The sequence below is a fragment of the Haemorhous mexicanus genome, chromosome 2 (genome assembly GCF_027477595.1).
Source record: "Haemorhous mexicanus isolate bHaeMex1 chromosome 2, bHaeMex1.pri, whole genome shotgun sequence".
Lineage (NCBI taxonomy): Eukaryota > Metazoa > Chordata > Aves > Passeriformes > Fringillidae > Haemorhous > Haemorhous mexicanus.
The window spans coordinates 60,149,666-60,169,681 of NC_082342.1; the positions used below are offsets into that span (position 1 = coordinate 60,149,666).

General features: G+C 45.4%; 1 protein-coding gene and 2 non-coding genes across 3 annotated transcripts; all 3 read left to right on the forward strand.

Annotated features, from left to right (window-relative positions):
- Nucleotides 1-13,679: 13,679 nt before the first annotated feature.
- Nucleotides 13,680-18,857, forward strand: TPT1 (tumor protein, translationally-controlled 1). The gene is made up of 6 exons (XM_059839055.1): nt 13,680-13,823; nt 14,079-14,152; nt 14,806-14,996; nt 15,721-15,826; nt 17,137-17,253; nt 18,636-18,857. The coding sequence occupies exons 1-6, from the start codon at nt 13,796-13,798 to the stop codon at nt 18,636-18,638; spliced, it is 519 nt and encodes a 172-aa protein (XP_059695038.1). The 5' UTR covers nt 13,680-13,795; the 3' UTR covers nt 18,639-18,857.
- LOC132324328 (small nucleolar RNA SNORA31) lies at nt 18,442-18,571 on the forward strand. The gene has a single exon (XR_009485579.1). It is a non-coding gene; the product is annotated as a small nucleolar RNA SNORA31 (small nucleolar RNA).
- A 655-nt stretch (nt 18,858-19,512) lies between the features above and the next one.
- Nucleotides 19,513-19,648, forward strand: LOC132324329 (small nucleolar RNA SNORA31). The gene has a single exon (XR_009485580.1). It is a non-coding gene; the product is annotated as a small nucleolar RNA SNORA31 (small nucleolar RNA).
- The last annotated feature ends 368 nt before the right edge of the window (nt 19,649-20,016 follow it).

The window sequence follows — 20,016 nt, forward strand, 5'->3', positions numbered from 1 at the left end:
TACTGTGAAAATTCTTGAAAAGCCAGTTTAGTTTCAGAGGGTGATGGTGGGAGGCCAATTATTATTTTGTAATGTTCTCAGACCAAAACTTTTATTGTAGTAAAAATGGCGGGGGGAAGCCTTGAATGAAAATCAAGAGCAAAATATTCTTGTAAGGACACCAACTGCTGATCCTGAACCAAGGGTCTGATTTTCCAATATTAGGCTAGACACAGTAATCTCAAAATACTCCATGTGCACCAGCACTGCAAAAGATGTGGCTGAATTTATGAAGCAGATTATCCTCTCTAGTGTACATTACACCTAGAGACATCCTGTGACACTGGCACTGTAAATACAAAGATGTGTCTTCCAACAGTGCTCTGAGCTCACAGAGGCTCCGCTCTGCTGATTTGAGTTGACTGTGACCATGGGGGTGAGGAGTCAATGGTGCAAGGCACAGTTGTAGTCACTCTGCATTTTTGATGACTGAGATTGGCTGGTTTTATTCATACTTAAAGCTTGGTCCAGCTTGGCTCCAGAACGTCTCAATTTTAAAATCTTCTGGAGCATACTCTGAAACGTTTTCCATTTCCATTTCCATCACAGAACACACCCACAAATAGAGATATTCTCCACCCCACTCCCAACCTTACTTCATACTTGAAGAGATGCTTGCAAACATGAACCTTGAAAAGTTCAGACAAAAGGGCAGGCAAAAGGGCAGTGGAACAGGTAAAAAGATTATAATAAATCTCCTCTGTCAGAACTGCATCTGAGTTCTTGCTGCCTCTGTTTATAAGCCCAGATTTGTATGTCTGAACTTTCCCCCAAGTAGCACATGACAGAGCCAGTTTGTGCCAGGTTCCAAAATCAGCTCCCAGAGACCTTTCCTGACCACAGACTGGAGCCAGAGCAGGGAGTGTGACCTTACTGTGGGGTCATGCTGTGCCCATGTATTTAAAAATAATTATTTTCTTTTTTGCATTTCACTTCTGCAATCACATGAATGTTTCATTTCCTCCTACTATACACTATTAACATAAGAATTGGTGTTTGCACTAAGTCAAAACAAAGCCATGATGTCACTTGCCAGAGCATGGAAAAGAAAACTTTGCATTGAAAACCCCAGCTCTTGTCTTGCAAACTACATGACTAAAAAATATAACAACTACAGCCTGCTAAATATTACTGCTGTTTCACACACTAGGCAAAACCAGAACTCATGTATTCAACAGTCTTAAGCTCTCAGATGTCTACTGGACATTTGTATTAAAAGACTAAAGTACTTTCTGCATGAGTTCAATATGCAAGTCCAGGTGTGCAGTATATACAATCTGTAGCTTTCATGTTTTTCACATATTTTTTTTTTTAATATAAGCTGACAGTAGTTAACATTGGGTGCATTTTTATATAATGTTTAATCTTTGAGATAGATATATAGATTATAATATATTGTTTAAATGTTGTGGTGATAATACAAACCTGTCATTCTCCTCTTTGTGCTTTGCTGGTAAATTCATAGCTATTCTTAGTTAATTTTTAAACTAGCAGGTCCTTCACGTTAATGATATAAAAAACCAAATAAAGACTTCAGAACTCTGAATATGACTGAAATTGCACTGACTGTGAAAAAAGACTGTAACAGTGCCTAGTGCTGTTCACATCTCTGTCACTGGGCTTGAACAAGAGGGCGCAATTCCTACATGCTTTGTAATACTGAGTCCTCTTCCTTGAGGCAATGACTCTTCAGGGTATTTCTGTGTGGTCTGTAACTGCCCACATGTACACATTATGAATAAAGGGACTGAAACCAAAAAATGGAAATCCAAATTGAGTGCCAAGAACAAGATCTGAGCATCACAGGAAGCTCCTGCCTCTGCTGGGAAGAAGAAAAGTACTTTGGTTCCTAAAAACATACCTACAGGCTTAGCCCTGAACACCCTAGAAAGCAGCACAGCTCCAGCAGGCTGACACAGGAGTTCCCCACTGTCAGTCCAAAACTCAACCCTTTTTCATGCTTCTCTTTCAAGATTAACATTCTGTAACTTGGGCCAAATGCCACACTGTGAAAACAAACTTTGTACCTCTCTGTAGACCAAACTTCATCATCAGCACCACTGAAATATTATTATCATGGCAAGATCTCATGTTCTTACTATCCATCCTGAATATCCATGATCTCCACAGTTTTGTTTCCCTGCCAATGGAAATAAGTAATAATTTGTTATGACTGCATTACCCCAAAGAGAAACTATGAATGAAGAAACATATTTGGTCAATATAAGTACCAAACATCATGGCTATGTTCAGGAATCGAGAATATAATCAGAACTCAAGGAAATTATGAAAAAGAATTTTACTCATCCTTAATTTTCAGTGGGCTACAAAAATCAGAAGACTCGGCCTTTATGTTTGCACTTTTCATGTGAAATGCTCTAAAAAAAAAAAATTCCAAACAAAAAATCCTGCCCACAGCCTCTGTCTGCCTAGGTCAGACGCCACGTAGTAAAGACACCCACAAATGATCAGGTTGTTCCTCTGTAAAAGCTGGCCCTCAGGAAAGCAGCTTGCTTATAAACAGGACTGCATGCAGAAACTGAAATGGTGCCTTTTGTGTTCAGCAGCAGCAGACCTGTTCAATAAACTAATGGAGAAATTGCTATTTTTCTGTCTGTGTTTCTTGTGTGAAGCATGCAATGGAGGATTTTGGATGAAAGCCAAGTCTTTAAATAGCATTGGCCACCAGCAGAAATCCAAAGCAGTGGATAGTAAACTCAGATTAATAGAAAGAAAGAAAAACTACCCCCATTTTCATGGCAATGCTCTTATGTGCCTGGCTGGATCTCACCCCTTTGACTTGCCCTAGAGGATTATGAAGCCAATTTCTATCCTGCTGTTTAGGGGCTCCCCACAGCTCTGGGCACCATGAGCACATCAGACCCTGCAAGCTCTCACCCTGTGTATGCAACATCCACTCTCCCCAAAAGCAGCTTCTCTCTAGGATGTTCAGCACAAACCCGCCCACGAATAGTGAGAAAATGCACCAAAAAGATGATCAGAATAATTTGCATATATTTGATGTTCAGTATAGTGCATCTGTTGCATGGTTTCCATATTCATGCTGTTCTCAGAGGAGAATCATTTGCTTTGTGCTGTAAGAGCTATTTCCCCATGCCTCCCTGATTTCTCTGCATTCACTTGCTCCCATACGTATTAATTTTTTCAGTGGGATTTCTTCCTGGTTTCCTATCCCCATAGAGTAGTAATGATTTGTTCTATGAAGCCTTGGAGTAGGTGGATAAACATTACTGGCCTCATTTCATGCATGGAGAATGTGAGACAGGAGGGTTATGCACAGACTGCCATCACAGAGAGGAGGGGCTGTAAGCACCAGTTTTGACACACAGGAATTGTTGCCTCACAGGTGTGTACTGTGCTCCCACCCACGCTCTTGAGCTTCTCAAGACTGAAGGATAGCATGACGTTTTAGGAAAAACAAGCCCAAACCTAACAGGCACTGTGTGTACCACGGTGGTTGTTATTTACAGCAGAAAAATACGTGGGGTTCAACTTTGATGTGCAAAAACGTGATTTCTAGGTCCCAATGCACTTGGCTTGTACACATGTACACATTTCTGGGCTGAGGTATTCACATGTGGCAGGATGTCCCAGACAGGAAATTTGCTGTGATTTAATGTCTGATGAGCCACAGCTGGAGGAACACAGGACTAGACCACATTGCAGAACAACTTAAAAATGAGACACACAGAGGGGGCCTGCGGCCATACAGAAGAGTGCTGAGGGTGGATGTGATTTCTTGGCACTGCTGAAACAAGGCAGCCTGACCTCACATCACCTCTGCAATCCTTCGCTTACTCAGGGATATCCAACACTGCCTTGGCTGGGCATTTGAGCACAGTCATTAAACAGTAAGGAAGCTGGTGGCAGCTAAACCACCTGTCACATGTGAGGAAGGTTTTGCTTGCTCTTTCAAATGTCAAAACCAGGTCAGAACTGTAAGACAGCAGGATCAGATGAGGAGAAATCCTCAGGGCAGCAGCTAATGTAATTGGCATAGCTGGGAGCTGGTGAGGCAGAATGGGCAGCAGTCCTCCCTCACCTCAGCATGGCCCCACAAGTTTGTCAAGGGTTATTGCAGGGCAGAGAAACAGACAGAGATGATTCCTTAGACTCCTTACAACTTTCTTTCCCCCTCTGTGTTTCTAGAAAAGTTCTCTCCTAAGGCTGCATATGATTGACAAGTTAATAAAGAGCATTTAAGGATACAGAGATATCTTCAAATTCCTTCCTGAAAAACATACAAATCTATGCAGAGGAAGGCAACATCTCAGTGTTGAATTTCCTGACCTCCAGCAGTCCTTGGCTGTAGGGCTTCTTCCTGAGCCAGGAGTGCTTAGTAGCCTTTTCTGCAATTTTTAAAAATTTCTTTTACGATAATCTAAACTTTTGGCACCCACAGCACCCTCAAGCAATAAGTTTCACAGGGTAACTATACACAGGGTGTTAAAAGGAGCCTTAAAAGGAGACTCTTCTGAACTTGTCATCTCATCATTTTCTTGATGTTCCCATATTTCCTGTCTGCTGACAGACAGTGAATAGTTGGTCTCTTCTAAGTTTCTCAGCTCTGCTGGTGATTTCAAAGACTGCCATCACACCCACCACCCCAGATATCACTTTTTAAAATTAGTATGTCCTATTGCAGTTAATACTTTGCTCCTTGCCTCTCTTCTTGGTACTGGTTCCACTTTTATCACACCTTTTTGACACTGTGAGGCCCGGCCTGCACATGGCACTTGACATTTGGGCATGCAACAATTACATACAAAATGTGTGTGTGTGTGTGTGTGTTATCTACTCTGTGTATATATACATATTTACTCTCTGTGTGTGTATACAGACATATGGCAGGGATGTTTCTGCTTTTATTCTCTATTTCCTTCTTACAATTTTATTAACAGTTTAGTCTTGTGACCAGCACTGAGAGATGCTCTTATGTTTTCACAGAAGTATCAATTATCGCTTCAGGCAACTCTGCCCTGAATTGTATTCATTAGCTAAACTGCTTTTTTCTGTAAAGCTGCTGAAGAAATACATGAGATGAGCTTGTTCTTCCATTTTTCCTCTCTACCTACAGCATCACAGATGTGGAGAGAGACTTCCATGTGCCCACTGACCCAGTGAGGAACACCCTGGCTCATCCTGTGTGAAAGTACTCACAAATAATGTAGTTGGGTTTTTTTAATAAATAAAGAAACAGTGTAGCCAAGTGTCTGTGTAGAATGGGGCACACTGAGCTCCATAAGGATCTGAGCATCAGACAGACCTCTAAATCCACATTAATACAGGTTATGATCCCCCTTATATTTGCAACAGTCACTGGGGAATGGTAGGGCCCAGCTCCCTTTTCAGTAAGCAGTCCTGTTTGTTCTGCAGAGGACGATGGAAATCTCCAAAACCAGGAAATCTGAAGAACAAGGTAAGCAAACATCTCCCCAGAGAAGTGCATGTCTAACTAATCTCCCTGATGAAAGAAAACTGGCTGACTGAACTCTCAAGGTCCTCTTCCACCCTTATCTTGAAGTGCCTCAGATTATCAGCCATCTCACAGATAGATAAACAGATCAGTCCCTATTTCCTCAGAGCATATTTGTGGATAGAATCTGCAAACACCTTCTTCTCTCATCCTTCTCTTAAAATTCCCCATTCTTGAGTAGCTCCTACAGTGCTGCCATACCTTCCTGAAACAACAGAGCAAATCAAAATCACTCAGAAGCTGGGAGATGGCTCCTAAGTGTCCAACACATCCTTTGTCACCCTGGTACCTTTTTGGTTTTTGCAGGATGGAGGAATGTAGTGGACACTAAATTCTTTATAGAAAATAATAAATATCTGTCTTGAGGTCTTTGAAAATGACAGCAGCTTTGTATTTCCAGCTGACATGTGTTATGACCTCAAGTTACTGGATTGCCATTTGAGAAGCTGTTTTCCAAAATGGAATCTTTTCATCCTGCTGCCTGCTGTCTCCTACAGTATTTTAAAGTGATGCTTTGAGAGACCAAGAAGTTAATTTACCCATTTCCTTATAATGGGTATTAAATCCTGCCATTTTCCTGGTGCATCTGCAGCAAAGTTTGCTTTCTAAATGTAACTGTGTTATCTGCTGGTAGTATCAGAATTCTAAGGATAACACCATTAACATGCTGAGTGCTCTGATGATTGTTTCCCTATTGACAAGACTGAGAGCTCACTCTGTGTAACAATGACCTAAAAAGCACACAGGGATGGATTAAAATGGCAGAACTCAATTTCAGGCTTCATAAGATTTCTGAAGCAAATGCCATTTTGAAAAATGGCAACTGAGTGAGTTCAGCATGGCAGGATTAGCCCCTATAATGGCTAAGAACTCAACAGACCCCAGCTCATTATGAGTGGATGCTAATTATCTGGAGTGAATGGTATCTGTATGCAGCATCCAGCTGGCCGGGAGCCCAGAGCGGCTGCATCAGTTACAGACCCAAGATCGAATTTTACTTGCGCTGGTCCTGGGGCATTCCAGGTGACATGGGAACCGTACCAACAGCAGTGGAAAAAGCTCTGGCCTCCTACCAAGGTGAGTGGAGTCCTGCTTGTCATCCACCGGCTCCTGTCCCGCCATCTAGTGGGGTGTCTCCACATGGCACAGGCGTTCAGAAAGCCTTAAGGCTGGCACAAAAATAGAGAGCTCGCAGGAGAACGTCTTCTTTGAGTCTTTAGAACAGGGATCACTAAGTTAACTGAAGATGTCTTCAGGGTGAAGAACTGGGAACCGATGTTTCATTAGAAGCACTGGCTAACTTTGAAGTGGTGCTTGGGGATAGAAATTTCATGTTGCAGTAAAACCAGCTCCATGGATGGAGCCCTGAGCTGCCCTGCTGGGACCCTCTTCCCCAGGGCTCAGCAGCTGTTTGTGCTCAGGCCCATCCCTCACTGCCCACCAGGGCTGTGCTGCAGCCACACTGTGTCTGGCCCCACATCTGGCTCATCCCAGCCCTTGGGGTGGCTTTAGACATTGGTCCCATGTGGAGAGTTTTGTGGAGACGTGGCTTGAAGAGAAAGGACATGATAAAATACAGCTGGTAAAGCAATGGGCCTCTGGTGGGAGGCCTTTGGCAGGGCCAGAGTGTCCTTGAGCAGGAAGTTACACAATAACGGGATGCAGAAGCAGAGACTAGCTAATGAGGGGAGAAAACATAGGCATCCTGAGTATCTGATAGCAAAGGTTGAGCTGACCTCTTATAGCAAACCAATAGTGAGCTTTAGTTTTGCAATATGTATGAGCCTTATTATCACTGTTATAAGAACACGCATGTTAAATCAATAAATTGAGACTTGTTGATCATCATTGGATGTGCTTGTCTCCCGTCGACTCCGTCAGTCCCACACCACTGGCCCGGCTGGGACACCTGGGGACCAAGCCCTGGCTGGGGAAGACACTTCCCCAGCCTGCAGTTTCAGCTCCCCTTCCCTTATGTAGCCAGCCCGGCTGCTCCATGAGAAGTCAGCTTGAGCTCTCTTAACAAGTGGATCTGCTTGTGAGCTATCTCTGCTGTGGAGAATAAATAGGATAAATTCCATTCCCATTCTCTGCAAAACAATTGAACCAGCCAGGCAGGCACTGATAATTTTTTTGGTGGATGACTTTATAAAACTTCCACTCTGCTGTAAGAATGGATATCTCTGCAGAGAGACATCCAGGTTTACTGCCCATGGACTAAGGAGAGTCCCAGCCAACACAAGAAATTAGATCCCTGCTTACCTTTGCCTTAGGTTTGGCATGGAAGGAGCCCTTTCTGCAGCATACCTCTAATCTGAGTCCAAGGATTGTACCACACTGTATTTAAATAGGACTAAAATAGGGACTCACTAGGATTAAAACTCTGGGCACTGCAGAACCTGAATGCTTCTCTTTCTGTGTACATATGATTTCCATGCAGACCCATCTTGCCATGCAGGGCAATATTCTTTTCTCATAACATCCCTTTTCCAAACCCTCTTGTTCATTCTGAATAGAGATTTGGGGATATTAATTTTATCCTGATTATGTAACCACCCTAAACAGGTATGAATGACAGCACATAGTTAATCTAAGAATCACTTGGTGATGAATAGGTTTAAAAAGGACCCAGAGACAGGCAGAATCAGCCACTATTTGTGTCAACAATAACAGACCTAACATGCTTTCTGATCTCCCATGAGCAGGTTTCTAGCTTATTCTCAAAAACCTGCCAGGACAGAGAACTAGGTAGACAGCCTATTCTTTGCTTCTCTGTTGGCTGTACCGGCTAATCTAAATGGCTAATCTAAATCTCAATGGCTAATCTAAATCGTCCTCGAAACAAAACAAACAAACTCATTTTCCTTTTACTCATTCCCTCTGCTCTTGTGAGCCCTTGAATACCTTTTTCAAAGTGTGTTGCTGAAGCTGGAGTCAGTGCTCCAGGAAATACCAACACCACCAAACAAAGCTCAGCTTCTCACATCTACAAGTTTCTTACACATAACATTATCACTGAGCTACTCCAATATGGTGTGGGCTTTTCTCAGAGCAGGTGAAATAGACATCAGATTTTTTTTTTCCACTGAAAGGCTGGTCAAGCATTACAATAGGCTGCCCAGGGATGTAGTTGAGCCACCATCCCTGGAAGTATTTCAAAGACATGTAGATGTGGAACTCAGGGACATGGTTTAGCTGTGGACTTGGCAGTACTGGGTTAACAATTGGACTCAGTGATCTCAGAGGCCTTTTTCAAATTAAATGTTTCTATGACTCTATGATTCTTGTTCAGCTTTGGATCCACCAGTATCCCAGATCTTTTCTGTAGAACTGCTGCCCAGTTCTCTGTCCTGTGTCCATGGCTGATCATTTCTGTTCTGCATTTGTGAGCATGACATCAGAGTACCCATATGGAACACATCATATCAGCATTTCCTGGCATTTGCCAGCAGCAGAAGCCTACAAGAGAGCAGGAACCAGGGCCAGGATAAAGTAGCACTTCCCCTATGCACTCTTTCAGTTTCTAGTAATGTGTGGCTCAGAGCTTGTTTGAATGTTATACTGCATCTTTGTGTTCAAAAGCCTTTGGTAGGTTTTCCTTTTAGCAAATGTCTGACTGCTCATTGATGGGCTGGCCTTGTCCAAATGCCTTCTAACAATTCAGGCCACTTGTCTAATGTGTTAAAATCCCTTTTAAATTCCAATCTTAATCTACAGTACACTTGTGGTCCATCCCAATGTAATGTTACTGCCACTTTAATGAATGCACTCTCTATTCCATCATTGAGCACATCAGTGGGACACACTGGCAGCAGACCTGAGGATCAGGTGCAGGTATTTCCACCACAGCCCTTTCAGTCACCTGGATGTTTATACCGTTAGTAAGGATAAAATTGCAGGTGGGCAGCACCTTGCTTCACAGTTCTTAACTTGGGAATCACAGTCCCGTTTTCCCTAAAAACGCAGCAGTTGCAGTGCTGGCTGACAGCCTCAGAGCCCCCAGGGCAGGGTTTGGGTGAGCTGGCCTGGTGCAAGCAGTGCCACAGATAAAAGGGGTTTGTGGCTGCGCAGTGACCTCTGTGTCTGTTCGCAGAAGTGCAGCAGCCAGCGAGAGGAACAGTAAATACTGAAAGTGCCAAGGTAAGAACACCTGCATTTGTTGTGAGTGCAGGAGGGGTTGTTGCTCAACCAAAGACCTTCCTTGTAGTCTAAAAATGATGCCTTTGTCTGGGATACCTTAATCTATCTAGTCCAGTCTAATATGGTCTATCATTTGTGAATAGATCTGAGCTGATAAGCTACACTAATGATCAAAGCTCAACTCTTTCAAATATTAATCTTGGGATCTGGGTTTCTGGCTTAGTACACTGCCAATGTAAACTTAAATTATGAATTTTGGCTCGAGATTCAAAACAGTTGAAGGATTGCCAAGCACTGGAAGACTGACTATATTCATAACATAAACTCACCTGAAAGAATAAAACTGATGGTCTGGCTTTGTAAGATCAATTCCCAATAAGAAGGGGTAACAAATAGTGATCAAATCTTTATTGCCTGGAAATGCCCTGAGGAAAGAACTTGAAGCAAACCAGTTAAAAGCTACAGTTTTCATCTCTGTGTGTTGAAAGAGGGGCTACAAAGTCACAGCTCCTTGTTTCAGTCCTAAATTCCAGACAGATTTGTGAAGACTGGAGCTGATCACGTGCATCCTCTCTCCCAAAGCCTTTGTGCTGGGAGATGCACTGGGGTAGGGGGCACTGGGCGCAGACTGTCCTGCCAGCCTCTCTGCAGCACCAGGGCTTGCTCAGTCCTGTAATCCTCATTTTTTCCAGTGTCTTTCTACCAGCAGATATAGATGTGTACTTAGGATCCTCCCCCCCACACCCAGCAAATGATGTAAAAAATCACCACTTTTATGTGACTTTCACAGCCTTTTACAAAGGTTAGAAGAACACACTGGTGCCATCCCTTATGTCATAGCCCAGTATCACCTCCCTTCCTCCAGCCTCACCTCTGCATTATTTACACTGATTGCACCCTGCAGGAGACATAAGCTGAAGGCAGGATCCCCTCCCTTTTCTTACAGCTCAGTGGGAGTTGCCACAGGGGCTGAAAATGTACTGTTTATTTAGGGTCAGAATGGTGTAGTATCAGCTGTCATCTGGCACTTTAATCCAAGACACAATTAGTTGAGCACAGCCTATCCACACAATACTTGATGGAAGAAATACTGCAGTAATTCACAACTGTCTGAGGTGTGGTTTTCCATGAAAAAGGCTTCTTGTGAGACTCTGCAGACACCTGCCTAGAAAATCCTCCCCAGATAACTGTTAGAAGACTCCTCTATAAACCCAAAGGATTCCATCAGTCCTTAGGGATTTACACAACACCAAAGTTGAGGTGCACTATCAGGAAAACTTCTCACATAACTTTGGTTGTCAATCAGCAACTAAAAAGGTGGAGGGAGGAACCACATTTTTAACCTATCACTCTGAAATGTGAATCCAACTCTGGCTGGATGTGAGAAGTGCTTGAAGAGGCTGCCTGGACAGAAAGAGGGCGAGGAACACTAAGGTTTTCTCAAATGGTTTCTGGAAAAAAAAAAAAAAAAAAGCATTTTCAAATCTATTTCACAAAGTATCAGCATATAACATAATTCTGAGTTTTTATGGGATCACCGGAAAATTTCAGCACTGGTATCTCAGTGAAACCTATGCCAATTAAAACACTGCTAACTTCAGCTTGATACTGATTTAACTTAACTCCACATCAAACTGGTGTTCACACAGGAGCCCTGACCCATTTAACAGACACGTTTTTAAATGACATCTCACATTTTACACCCGCAACTCTTAATACAGACCTACAGGCAAGGCAAAGCAACCTGAAGGTCCATCTACCTTCACACTGTGCTAAAGGCTTTCTACCCTGACTTTAGCAAATTGAGTCAACTGATGAATTTGTAAGAGGTTTCCAGACTACTGCAGAAATATCCTTTTTTCTAGAATGGTCTCTTGAAAATAAAACCAAATTGAAGCACACCTACTAACTGGATGTTTTTAGCTGCATATTACACTATGTAGAAGAAGCCAAATGTTCCCCTGTCACTCAACACACTGCTAAAGATGTAAGTTGCTCTTTTTTTACTGTGGTTTGTAAAAAGGCGGGCTATCTTTTATCAGTCCAGCTGCCACTGAGGAAAAAAAAAAACAACAGGAAAAGCTTTTGGGAAGAAGCCCCTTCTTCAGGCCTGAAATAGCAGCAGTAGTCTTGAAGGTGAAAACCAGCAGATAACGACTGATAAATTTGATTAGATTATGCAAGAAGCTAGACCATCTTAAAAAAAAAAAAATAAGGGCACTGATATCTGGAGCAAAGGAAGGAAGAGCAAGGAAGGAGGAGATAAAAATGGAGCTCCACTGTCACACACAAGGAAAGCAATGAGCAATTCACTGCCTAAGGAAGATGAGGGACAGGGAATTGTGTCCTGTGCCCTGATGTCTCTGCCAAGTCCAGGATCATTAGCAGCATTAAGCGTTTCAGGTCCCACGATGTCTTTTGAAGGTATTTTATCAATGTCTCTAAAGAGTCAGAGTTCAAGTGAGGTCTAGATTTGTTTCAGCTGTGACAGGCTGCTGCAGAAAAGGGGGAAAAAGAGGTCTAGGCATAACTGCCCTTCCATCTTTCATCTCGACCCTGACTACTGGGATAAATCTCACTTATCCTTTTAAGAAAAATATAGCTGCCCCAGCCAGCCCTTTCACAAGTGCATAAGCAGTACCTCTGAACATACCCAACTCAATTTCCCTGAGGGAGTAATAACAGGAAGAGTCCCACAGCTTCCTAATTATTTCCCTATAAATGTTTTGAAAACATCACTTATTTGGAGGAGGTCCAGCACCCAGTAGAGCAAATCTATGTCCCTGTACACCCAGCAGGGCAAATTACTTTCTATGACTCTGTGTCACAGCCCTTGCAAGGTCCAGAGTGCCTCAGCAGTGTTTTGGGATCGCAGCGAGGAGGCATTGGGAGCAGCTGGAAGTGGCCAGGACAGCTCACACACACACACACACCCCTGGCAGGCTGCCCATGGAGGGGACACCCTGGCTGTGGTGGGACATGGGCGGCAGTGCTTCCCTGGGGTGCTTGGAGAAAGCTGGGAAGCTTCTCCTTGGAAAGTCAGTGTGTGGATTTGCGAGGCTGCCTGTGTTAAATTGGAGGCTAGTTTGGAACATGTGGGTGCAAAGATGCTTCCTAATACAACACAAGGAAAAGAGAGTAGATATACATTAAAAAAAAAAAAAAAAAAAAGAGGAAAAAGAAAAGATGCATAGATGTGCCCAAAAGCTGTACCATCTTGCACCAACTGGCAAAAAGAAAGTGAAAATGTGATCGCCCCAGCTCAGTGACCCTGAGTAATGAGAAAAGGGCAAGTGATCACACATCCTAGACACCTCATAAGAAGTTAGACAAAAAGAAAAGTGTTAATGAGAGCTTAAAAGATTAGGAGAAAGAGGAAAATTGGGTGTCGAAACCCATGAAATGCAACCACAGGCAATGAGGGAGAGGCACCAGCCCTGCTCTGGCACGGGGCAGGACTAGTTGCTCTCCAGAGGTCCCTGCCAGCCCTGACCCCCTCTGACTGGGGAAGGATGAAACCCCACTCCCCGTTTTGCAAGCTGAATCTGAGCAGAGCCCTGGCAGCCAGGAGGACCAGCCCTGTCCTGGGGTGCATCAGGCACAGCATCGCCAGCCGAGCAAGGGAGGGGATTGTCCTGCTCTGCTCTGAGCTGGGGCAGCCTCATCTCGAGCGCTGGGGGCAGGTCTGGGTGCCACAATGTAAGGAAGACATGAAGCTATTAGAGGGTCCAAAGGAGGGCAATGACGATGTGAAGGGCCTTGAGGGGAAGCCGTATGAGGTCCCTTGATGAGTAGATCCTGGAGGAGGCGGAGGGAAGGCCTCGGCGCAGGGACAGCTCCCCGGAGCGGTGCGGTGGCCGCTGTGGCGCTATCCCGGCCCGCGCTCCGCGAACCCCGCGCTCGCGCCCCCCTCGCGCGGCGGTTCCGGGCGCGGCCGCGCGGGGGCGCCGCTAGCGGAGGGGCGGGGCGGCGCGAAGTGCGCGTGCGCGGTGACGCGCGGGGCCGTACCCGCTATATGAGCTCCGGCAGGCGCTGACTCGGCCCTTTCCGCCCCGCTCCCGCCCCGCGCCCGGGTCGCTGCGCTGAGACCCCGCGCCCCCGCCGCCCCCCGCCGCCGCCATGATCATCTACCGGGACTGCATCAGCCGTAAGGCCGCGGAGGGGGGAGGCGGCGCGGCCGGGAGGGGTGGCTAGGCCGGCACTCGGAGCGGGGGGGGGGAAGCACGGTCCGGGCCCGAGCGCTGGGCCCGGCCGTGCCGCCGCGCATGTGCGGGGCTGGGCCGGGGTGGGGGGGGGGGGGCGCGGAGCCCGGGGGCGGGAGCGATGGGGGGAAAGTGGTGGGTGCCGGGAGGCGGAGGCTAACGCGGCTGGGTGTGTATGTGTGTTTGTCTGTCCCCCGCAGAGGATGAGATGTTCTCGGACATCTACAAGATCCGGGAGGTGGCGGACGGCCTGTGCCTGGAAGTGGAGGGGAAGGTGAGTATCCGCCCGCCCCGAGGGAGGGAGGGAGGAAGGGTTGCCGCGGTGACTCACGGCCGGTGGGGAGTGGGGGTGGCCTCCCTGCGAAGAGCCCGAGCAGGGAAAGAGAGAAGGGAAGACTCACCTTGGCCCAGTGCCCCGTGCTGCCGTAGATGGTGCCTGAGAGAGCCTGGGTCAGCCAGGTGGAGTGTAATGGAGCTTGAGTTATGCACCCTGGGGGAGTCGTGCTTGGGAGTCATAGAATCATAGAACGCTTTGGGTTGGAATGAACCTTGAAGATCGTCTAGTTCTAACCATCCTGCCATGGGCAGGGACAGCTTGCACTAGATCAGGTTGCTCAAAGCCCCATGCAGCCTGGCCTTGAACACTTCCAGAGGTGAGGCATCCACAGGTTCCCCGGGCAACCTTTGCCAATGCCTCCCACGAAGAGAATTTCTGCCTAATACCTAATCTAAACCTATTGTCTTTCAATTTGAACACATTCCCTCTTCTCCTGTCACTGGGAAATTAGTGCTCAAGCTGCAGCCAGGTTCCTTGCACTGAACTGTGTCTCTCGAGTTGTGCCCTGCTGTCAGGTCATAGGAGTGTAAGAGCAGTAGTGCTAAGGTTTTTTGCAGAACCGTTAAGTTTTTTGATGTCTCTAAATCTAGATGGTCACCAGGACAGAGGGTCAAATTGATGACTCTCTAATTGGTGGCAATGCCTCTGCTGAAGGTCCTGAGGGAGATGGAACAGAAGCCACAGTCATAACTGGTGTTGACATAGTAATTAACCACCACCTTCAGGAGACCAGCTTCACAAAAGAATCCTACAAGAAGTACATCAAGGATTACATGAAAGCGTAAGTGTTGGTAGGCTATTCCTTTCAGTTGGATTGCAGTGGTTTTGTGTGCTTGAGATTGTAAAAACAGCATTGGATTTATTCCTAGTAGGTGTTCATTCTGATACAGGTGTGAAACTGGCTGTGAACTTCAGTAATGTCTTAAAGCTTGGCAGAGCTGGCGCCCTAAAGAATGAGGGATGGAATATCTGTGTTTATTTTGGCTGAGGTAGAGGACCTGATCATGTGCTTTGGATCTTATTAGTAGCATTGCTGTCTTTTCTATTTCTCCATGTGGAGGAACAGAGGTGGTAAAGAAAAGCTTCTGAAGCTTTTCTAGAGTGAGAACGTAAACAGCTAAAAAACTGTGTGAATGGGTCTTTTTGCTAGTTTGTGGTGTAATAGCTGTTGGTTGGTGTTCAGTGGGGTTAATACTGAAAGTAAAAAAGCTTTGTGACATGGGTGGGTGATACTTCTGGTGCTGTGGAAAGGGCTTGCTGATTTTTTGCCTATCACTAGCGTGGTTGTAAAATGACCTTGGTAGGAATGGCAGGTACTGTTCTGTGATTTCACTTGAAGAACTTAGTTAAAATTTGGGGGCTTTGAGAGGAAGTGCGGGGAAAGGCAGCAAAATCTGAGTTTGACAGGTAGCTGGGTTTACTCTTTCTGCTATGACATCTTGCCAGACAATGAAGATATTAGGCTAGAACATGTTTTCAGAGCATTTTTTTCCTTCTCCTTTCAGAATCAAAGCCAGACTTGAGGAACACAAGCCAGAGAGAGTAAAGCCTTTCATGACTGGGGCTGCAGAACAAATCAAACACATCCTTGCCAACTTCAAAAACTACCAGGTAAGTTATGTCTCCTTACAGCAGTATTGATAGGCTGTGATTGGTTCATCTGCTGAAGAAGCTTGTTGAGAATTTTGATGGCTCCTGTTGTGAGGATGCTAACTTGACAGTCTTTAAAAGTATTAAGGGCCCTGAGAATCAGGGAGGAGAAATGGCCAAAGGCTGTAAGCTGTTTGGTGGTCTCATTTCAGCTGGTAATGCTTGTAGTTAGTTACATTTGTTGTTATGGTCATTTAGGGACTGTGCAGTTAGACTTGGAAAGTAGATCACTTTGGCCCTTGCTTTCTCTTAATCTGTTTATAGCAGCAAGGTAAAATTACTGAATCACAGAAGGCATTGGGTTAAAAAGCGTCATTGAGTTCCAGTTCCCTGCCATGGGCAGGGACACCTTCTAGTAGACCAGGTTGCTCAGAGCCCCATCCAACCTGGCCTTGAACACTTCCAGGGATGGGGCATCCCCAGCTTCTCTGGTCAGTCTGTGCCAGTGCCTCACCAGCACCACAGTAAAGAATTTCTTCCTAATATATAATCTAAATCTATCTTTGGAGTTTCAGTCATTCCATGTTGTCCTATTGCAAGGTGCCCCTGTCAAAGTCCCTTTCCAGACTTTTTGTAGCCCCCTTTATGTACTGGGGTGCTGTAAGGTCTCCCTGGAGCCTCTAGGGGTGAACAGCCCCAACTTCCTCAGTCTGTCCTCATAGGAGAGGTGCTCCAGGCTTCTGACCATCTCAGTGGCCTACCTGGGCTTGGTCCAGCAGGTCCACATCCTTCTTGTGTTGGGATCCCAGCTCCAGAGCTGGGTGCAGCACTCCAGGTGAGGTCTGAGCAGAGCAGAGGAACAAAATCATGTCCCTTGACCTGCTGGTCATTCCACTTTGGATGTTTGGGTTTCTGGGCTGCAAGCTCTCAGTGCTGGGTTACACGGACTTCTTTGTCATCCAACACCCCAAGTCTTCTCCTGAGAGCTGTTGTCAGTCAGTTCCCAAGCCCCACATGTATTTGTGTTGGGGTTGTCCTGACCCAGCTATAGGGCATTGCACTTGGCCTGTTGAACTTCACAAGGTTCCCATGGACCCACCTCTCCAGCCTGTCAGGATCCCTCTGGATGGCATCCCTTTCTTCTGATATGTCAGCCATGGTGGCACTAAGATGGACAAGCTGCAGAGAAGGAAAATCCCTGTGGCTGGTCAGAGAGACTTTTTAATTGAGCTTGGTGATGTTGCATTGTTTATACAAAGGTGTTGTATAAAAAGGCATTTTCTCCTGGCATTAGCCAATTAAATGACTTAGAGACACATTCTCCTCTGAAGTTCTTTGTAGGGGAGAACATGAATCCAGATGGAATGGTGGCTCTCCTGGATTTCCGTGAGGATGGTGTGACCCCATATATGATTTTCTTTAAGGACGGCTTAGAAATCGAGAAATGTGTAAGTACTGAACTGAACTGGGTTCATGTGCCCGAGTACATGGTGAGCTCCTTCATCTCTTGTTCTCCTGTATCCCTGTTGAAGTTGAACTCTAGCTGCCAGTTTGAAAACTTTAAGTATTGTGTACGTACAGCCTGATTGGTGCTTTTGTATTATCCAAAGTGCCTGAAACTTTGAGTACTGTTCAGTTGTACTAAAAGGGGATGTATATCATTGCTGTGATTCATGGTGACTTAATGGCTAAGAAATGCAGAAGGGATGGCCCTGGTGAGACGTGTGTAATTGGGAATGGGTTTAAACCATTAGATTAAAGAGCAGGTCCTCTGAAATGGAGCACTTCTACTTTGGATCCCTTTTCTGGAGGTTAATTATGAAGTACCTTGCTGCTCTCACTTAATCTGATGCCCTTATGCAAGAACTGTCAGTTTAAATATTGCCCTAAATTTGGGAACACAGTATTACTTGACCAGGTACTTAACCTTTTTCTATCTGGAATCTCCCAACTACCTGGGCTCCTGTGGTCTGCTTTAACTACTCTGTATTGGAATGTGGTTACCACAAGATAGTATTTGGATCTCAACACTTGTGGGTTTTTGGTTTGCTTGGAGACCTGTGGAATTCACTGCAGTGTGGGATCAACAGTTCCTTTGCCCATTGTGGACTTGTGAAGTCTGTATATAGACAGCTAAATTTATCTGTAAAGCCTCTCACAGGCTTTCTGGTATGCAAGTCATGTAAAGATGAGCCAGATTCTGGTGTGGAGCAGTCGCCCAATTAAAGGAATACTTCAATTGGCCAGACAGACACAGCACCTCCCACAGCCTGATGGAGGGGGGATGTCTCTTCAGGCCCTGGAACCTGCAGGACACCTCCTAGGAGCAGAAGCTTCTGCTCCTCTATGGGGCATGCCTTTTGGATGTGTTGTTTGGATAAATTCACCTACTTCAAGGTGGAGTAAAAGAACAGTAGCAAGGTGTTCCCATGTGCAGTAAAACATGCTTCAGCTTCTTGGTGCAGCTTTTTTCAGAGACAGCTGGGTACATTGTAAGCTCTGGTAGTTGTTTAGGATGTGCTTGAGAGGAAATCTGAACCTTGTTGTGTCAAGAAGGAAGGGTGTGAATGAGTGCTCAGCCTGGCTTGCTCAGCAGCTGGTGGGTGCCAGTTGCTCTGTACAATTGTAAAAATGATCAGCATCCTCTGATAGACCATGAGCACTTTTCCTGTTGCTCCCTGGTTTGCACTATGATGCAAAAATAACTTCCTTGCGCTTTCTGCCTGCCTGACTGTGGCAGCCCAGATTGAATTAGGGAATACACAAACAAGTTACAGAAACTTGCTGATACTGTCATGACTTTAACTAACACTTGCTACTCTTGTTTCAGTAACAAATCAAACAGTATGGTTTTGGATCACTCGTCTTCATAGCTGGCTGCTGTTTCTTCTTCATCGGCACAACACCAGGAATCAGCAATGTCTAACTGGACTGATGTCATCTTGAGCTTTATTCACTTATTTTGACCCTGATTTGGAGTGGAGGCATTGTTTAAAAAAACAAAAAAACATCTATCATGTAGGTTGTCTAAAATAAAACTCATTTAAACCCATTCTAGGTGCTGTCTTTTGGTCTGATGTGTCTCTCAAGGTGACTCGAAGGAGAGGTTGTACCATGGATTGGATGCTGTCAGTAGCACAGCTGGTGCCAGAGCAGTACAACTGGACTGTTTCCAGATAGATTTCACAGTTTGCCTGTGGCACTGGAGTGCAAAAGCAGGTTGATGTCAATAAGGCAAAGTCCAAGAAATGTCATAACGGAGTGGACCACTTTCATCTTTTGTGATTGTGCAGAGACATATCTCTGGAAGATATAAGAAGGTAATAATAAAAACATCCCCGAATGGAATATGTGCTACTCAAGCTGAGTGCTGGCTGAGCTGCTTTGTCAGACAAGAGCACTTGAGCCTCTCTTCAGCTATAGTATGTCTCCAAGATCAAGGCAGGAGGCTGAATGGGAATACTGGGGAGAGAAGGTGAAATGGCTCAGTTTTCCAACACAGCTTGGCTGTGGTACTTTGAATTTGACAGCTGTTGGAGAGCATATGAACTAGAATTCAGTCAAGTTGCAGGATTTGCAGTTTTTCTGTACTTGGCCTTTCAGAGAGTGATGTTAGAATGGCCTAGCCCTGCCCTAGACTTCCTCCAAACGAGGGGCCATGCCTGAGTGTTTGTAACTTGTGTTCCTGCTATGTTCCTTGTTAGGGAATGCATCTGTTTGACAGACCTGGAGCAAACGCTGTTGCTTCTCAGGTTCGCTTTTGAGATGCAACAGTAATGGGTTCCTTGCGCTTTCTGCCTGCCTGACCTGGTGGCAGTTAGGATTGAATAAAGGAACACAAATTCTTTCAGAGCCCCACCTGGAGCAAGAGGGATGTCTGTTGCTGCTGACCCTGTTCCTGACCAGGGATGTTGCCTTGGACTGCTAATCATTAACTTCTTTCTTGCTGCAGTGATGACAGAGGCATGGGAGTTTAAGGTGCCTGAAAAGGGAGGGCATGGCCCACTTGCTAACTGTTTTATCTCCTTCAGAGTTTTCACATCTTTGCTGTCTTGTGTCAATTTTTGGCCCCTGGTGCTGGAGGGTGGAGGGGGGTTCTGCAGGGGTGAGATAGATATGGCAGAAGGCTGGGAGGAATGAGAGACTGGATGAGGGAGTGGAGCCGCCCTAGTTATCTCCTAGGTTCCTGTCTGGTTAAATACACCTATTTT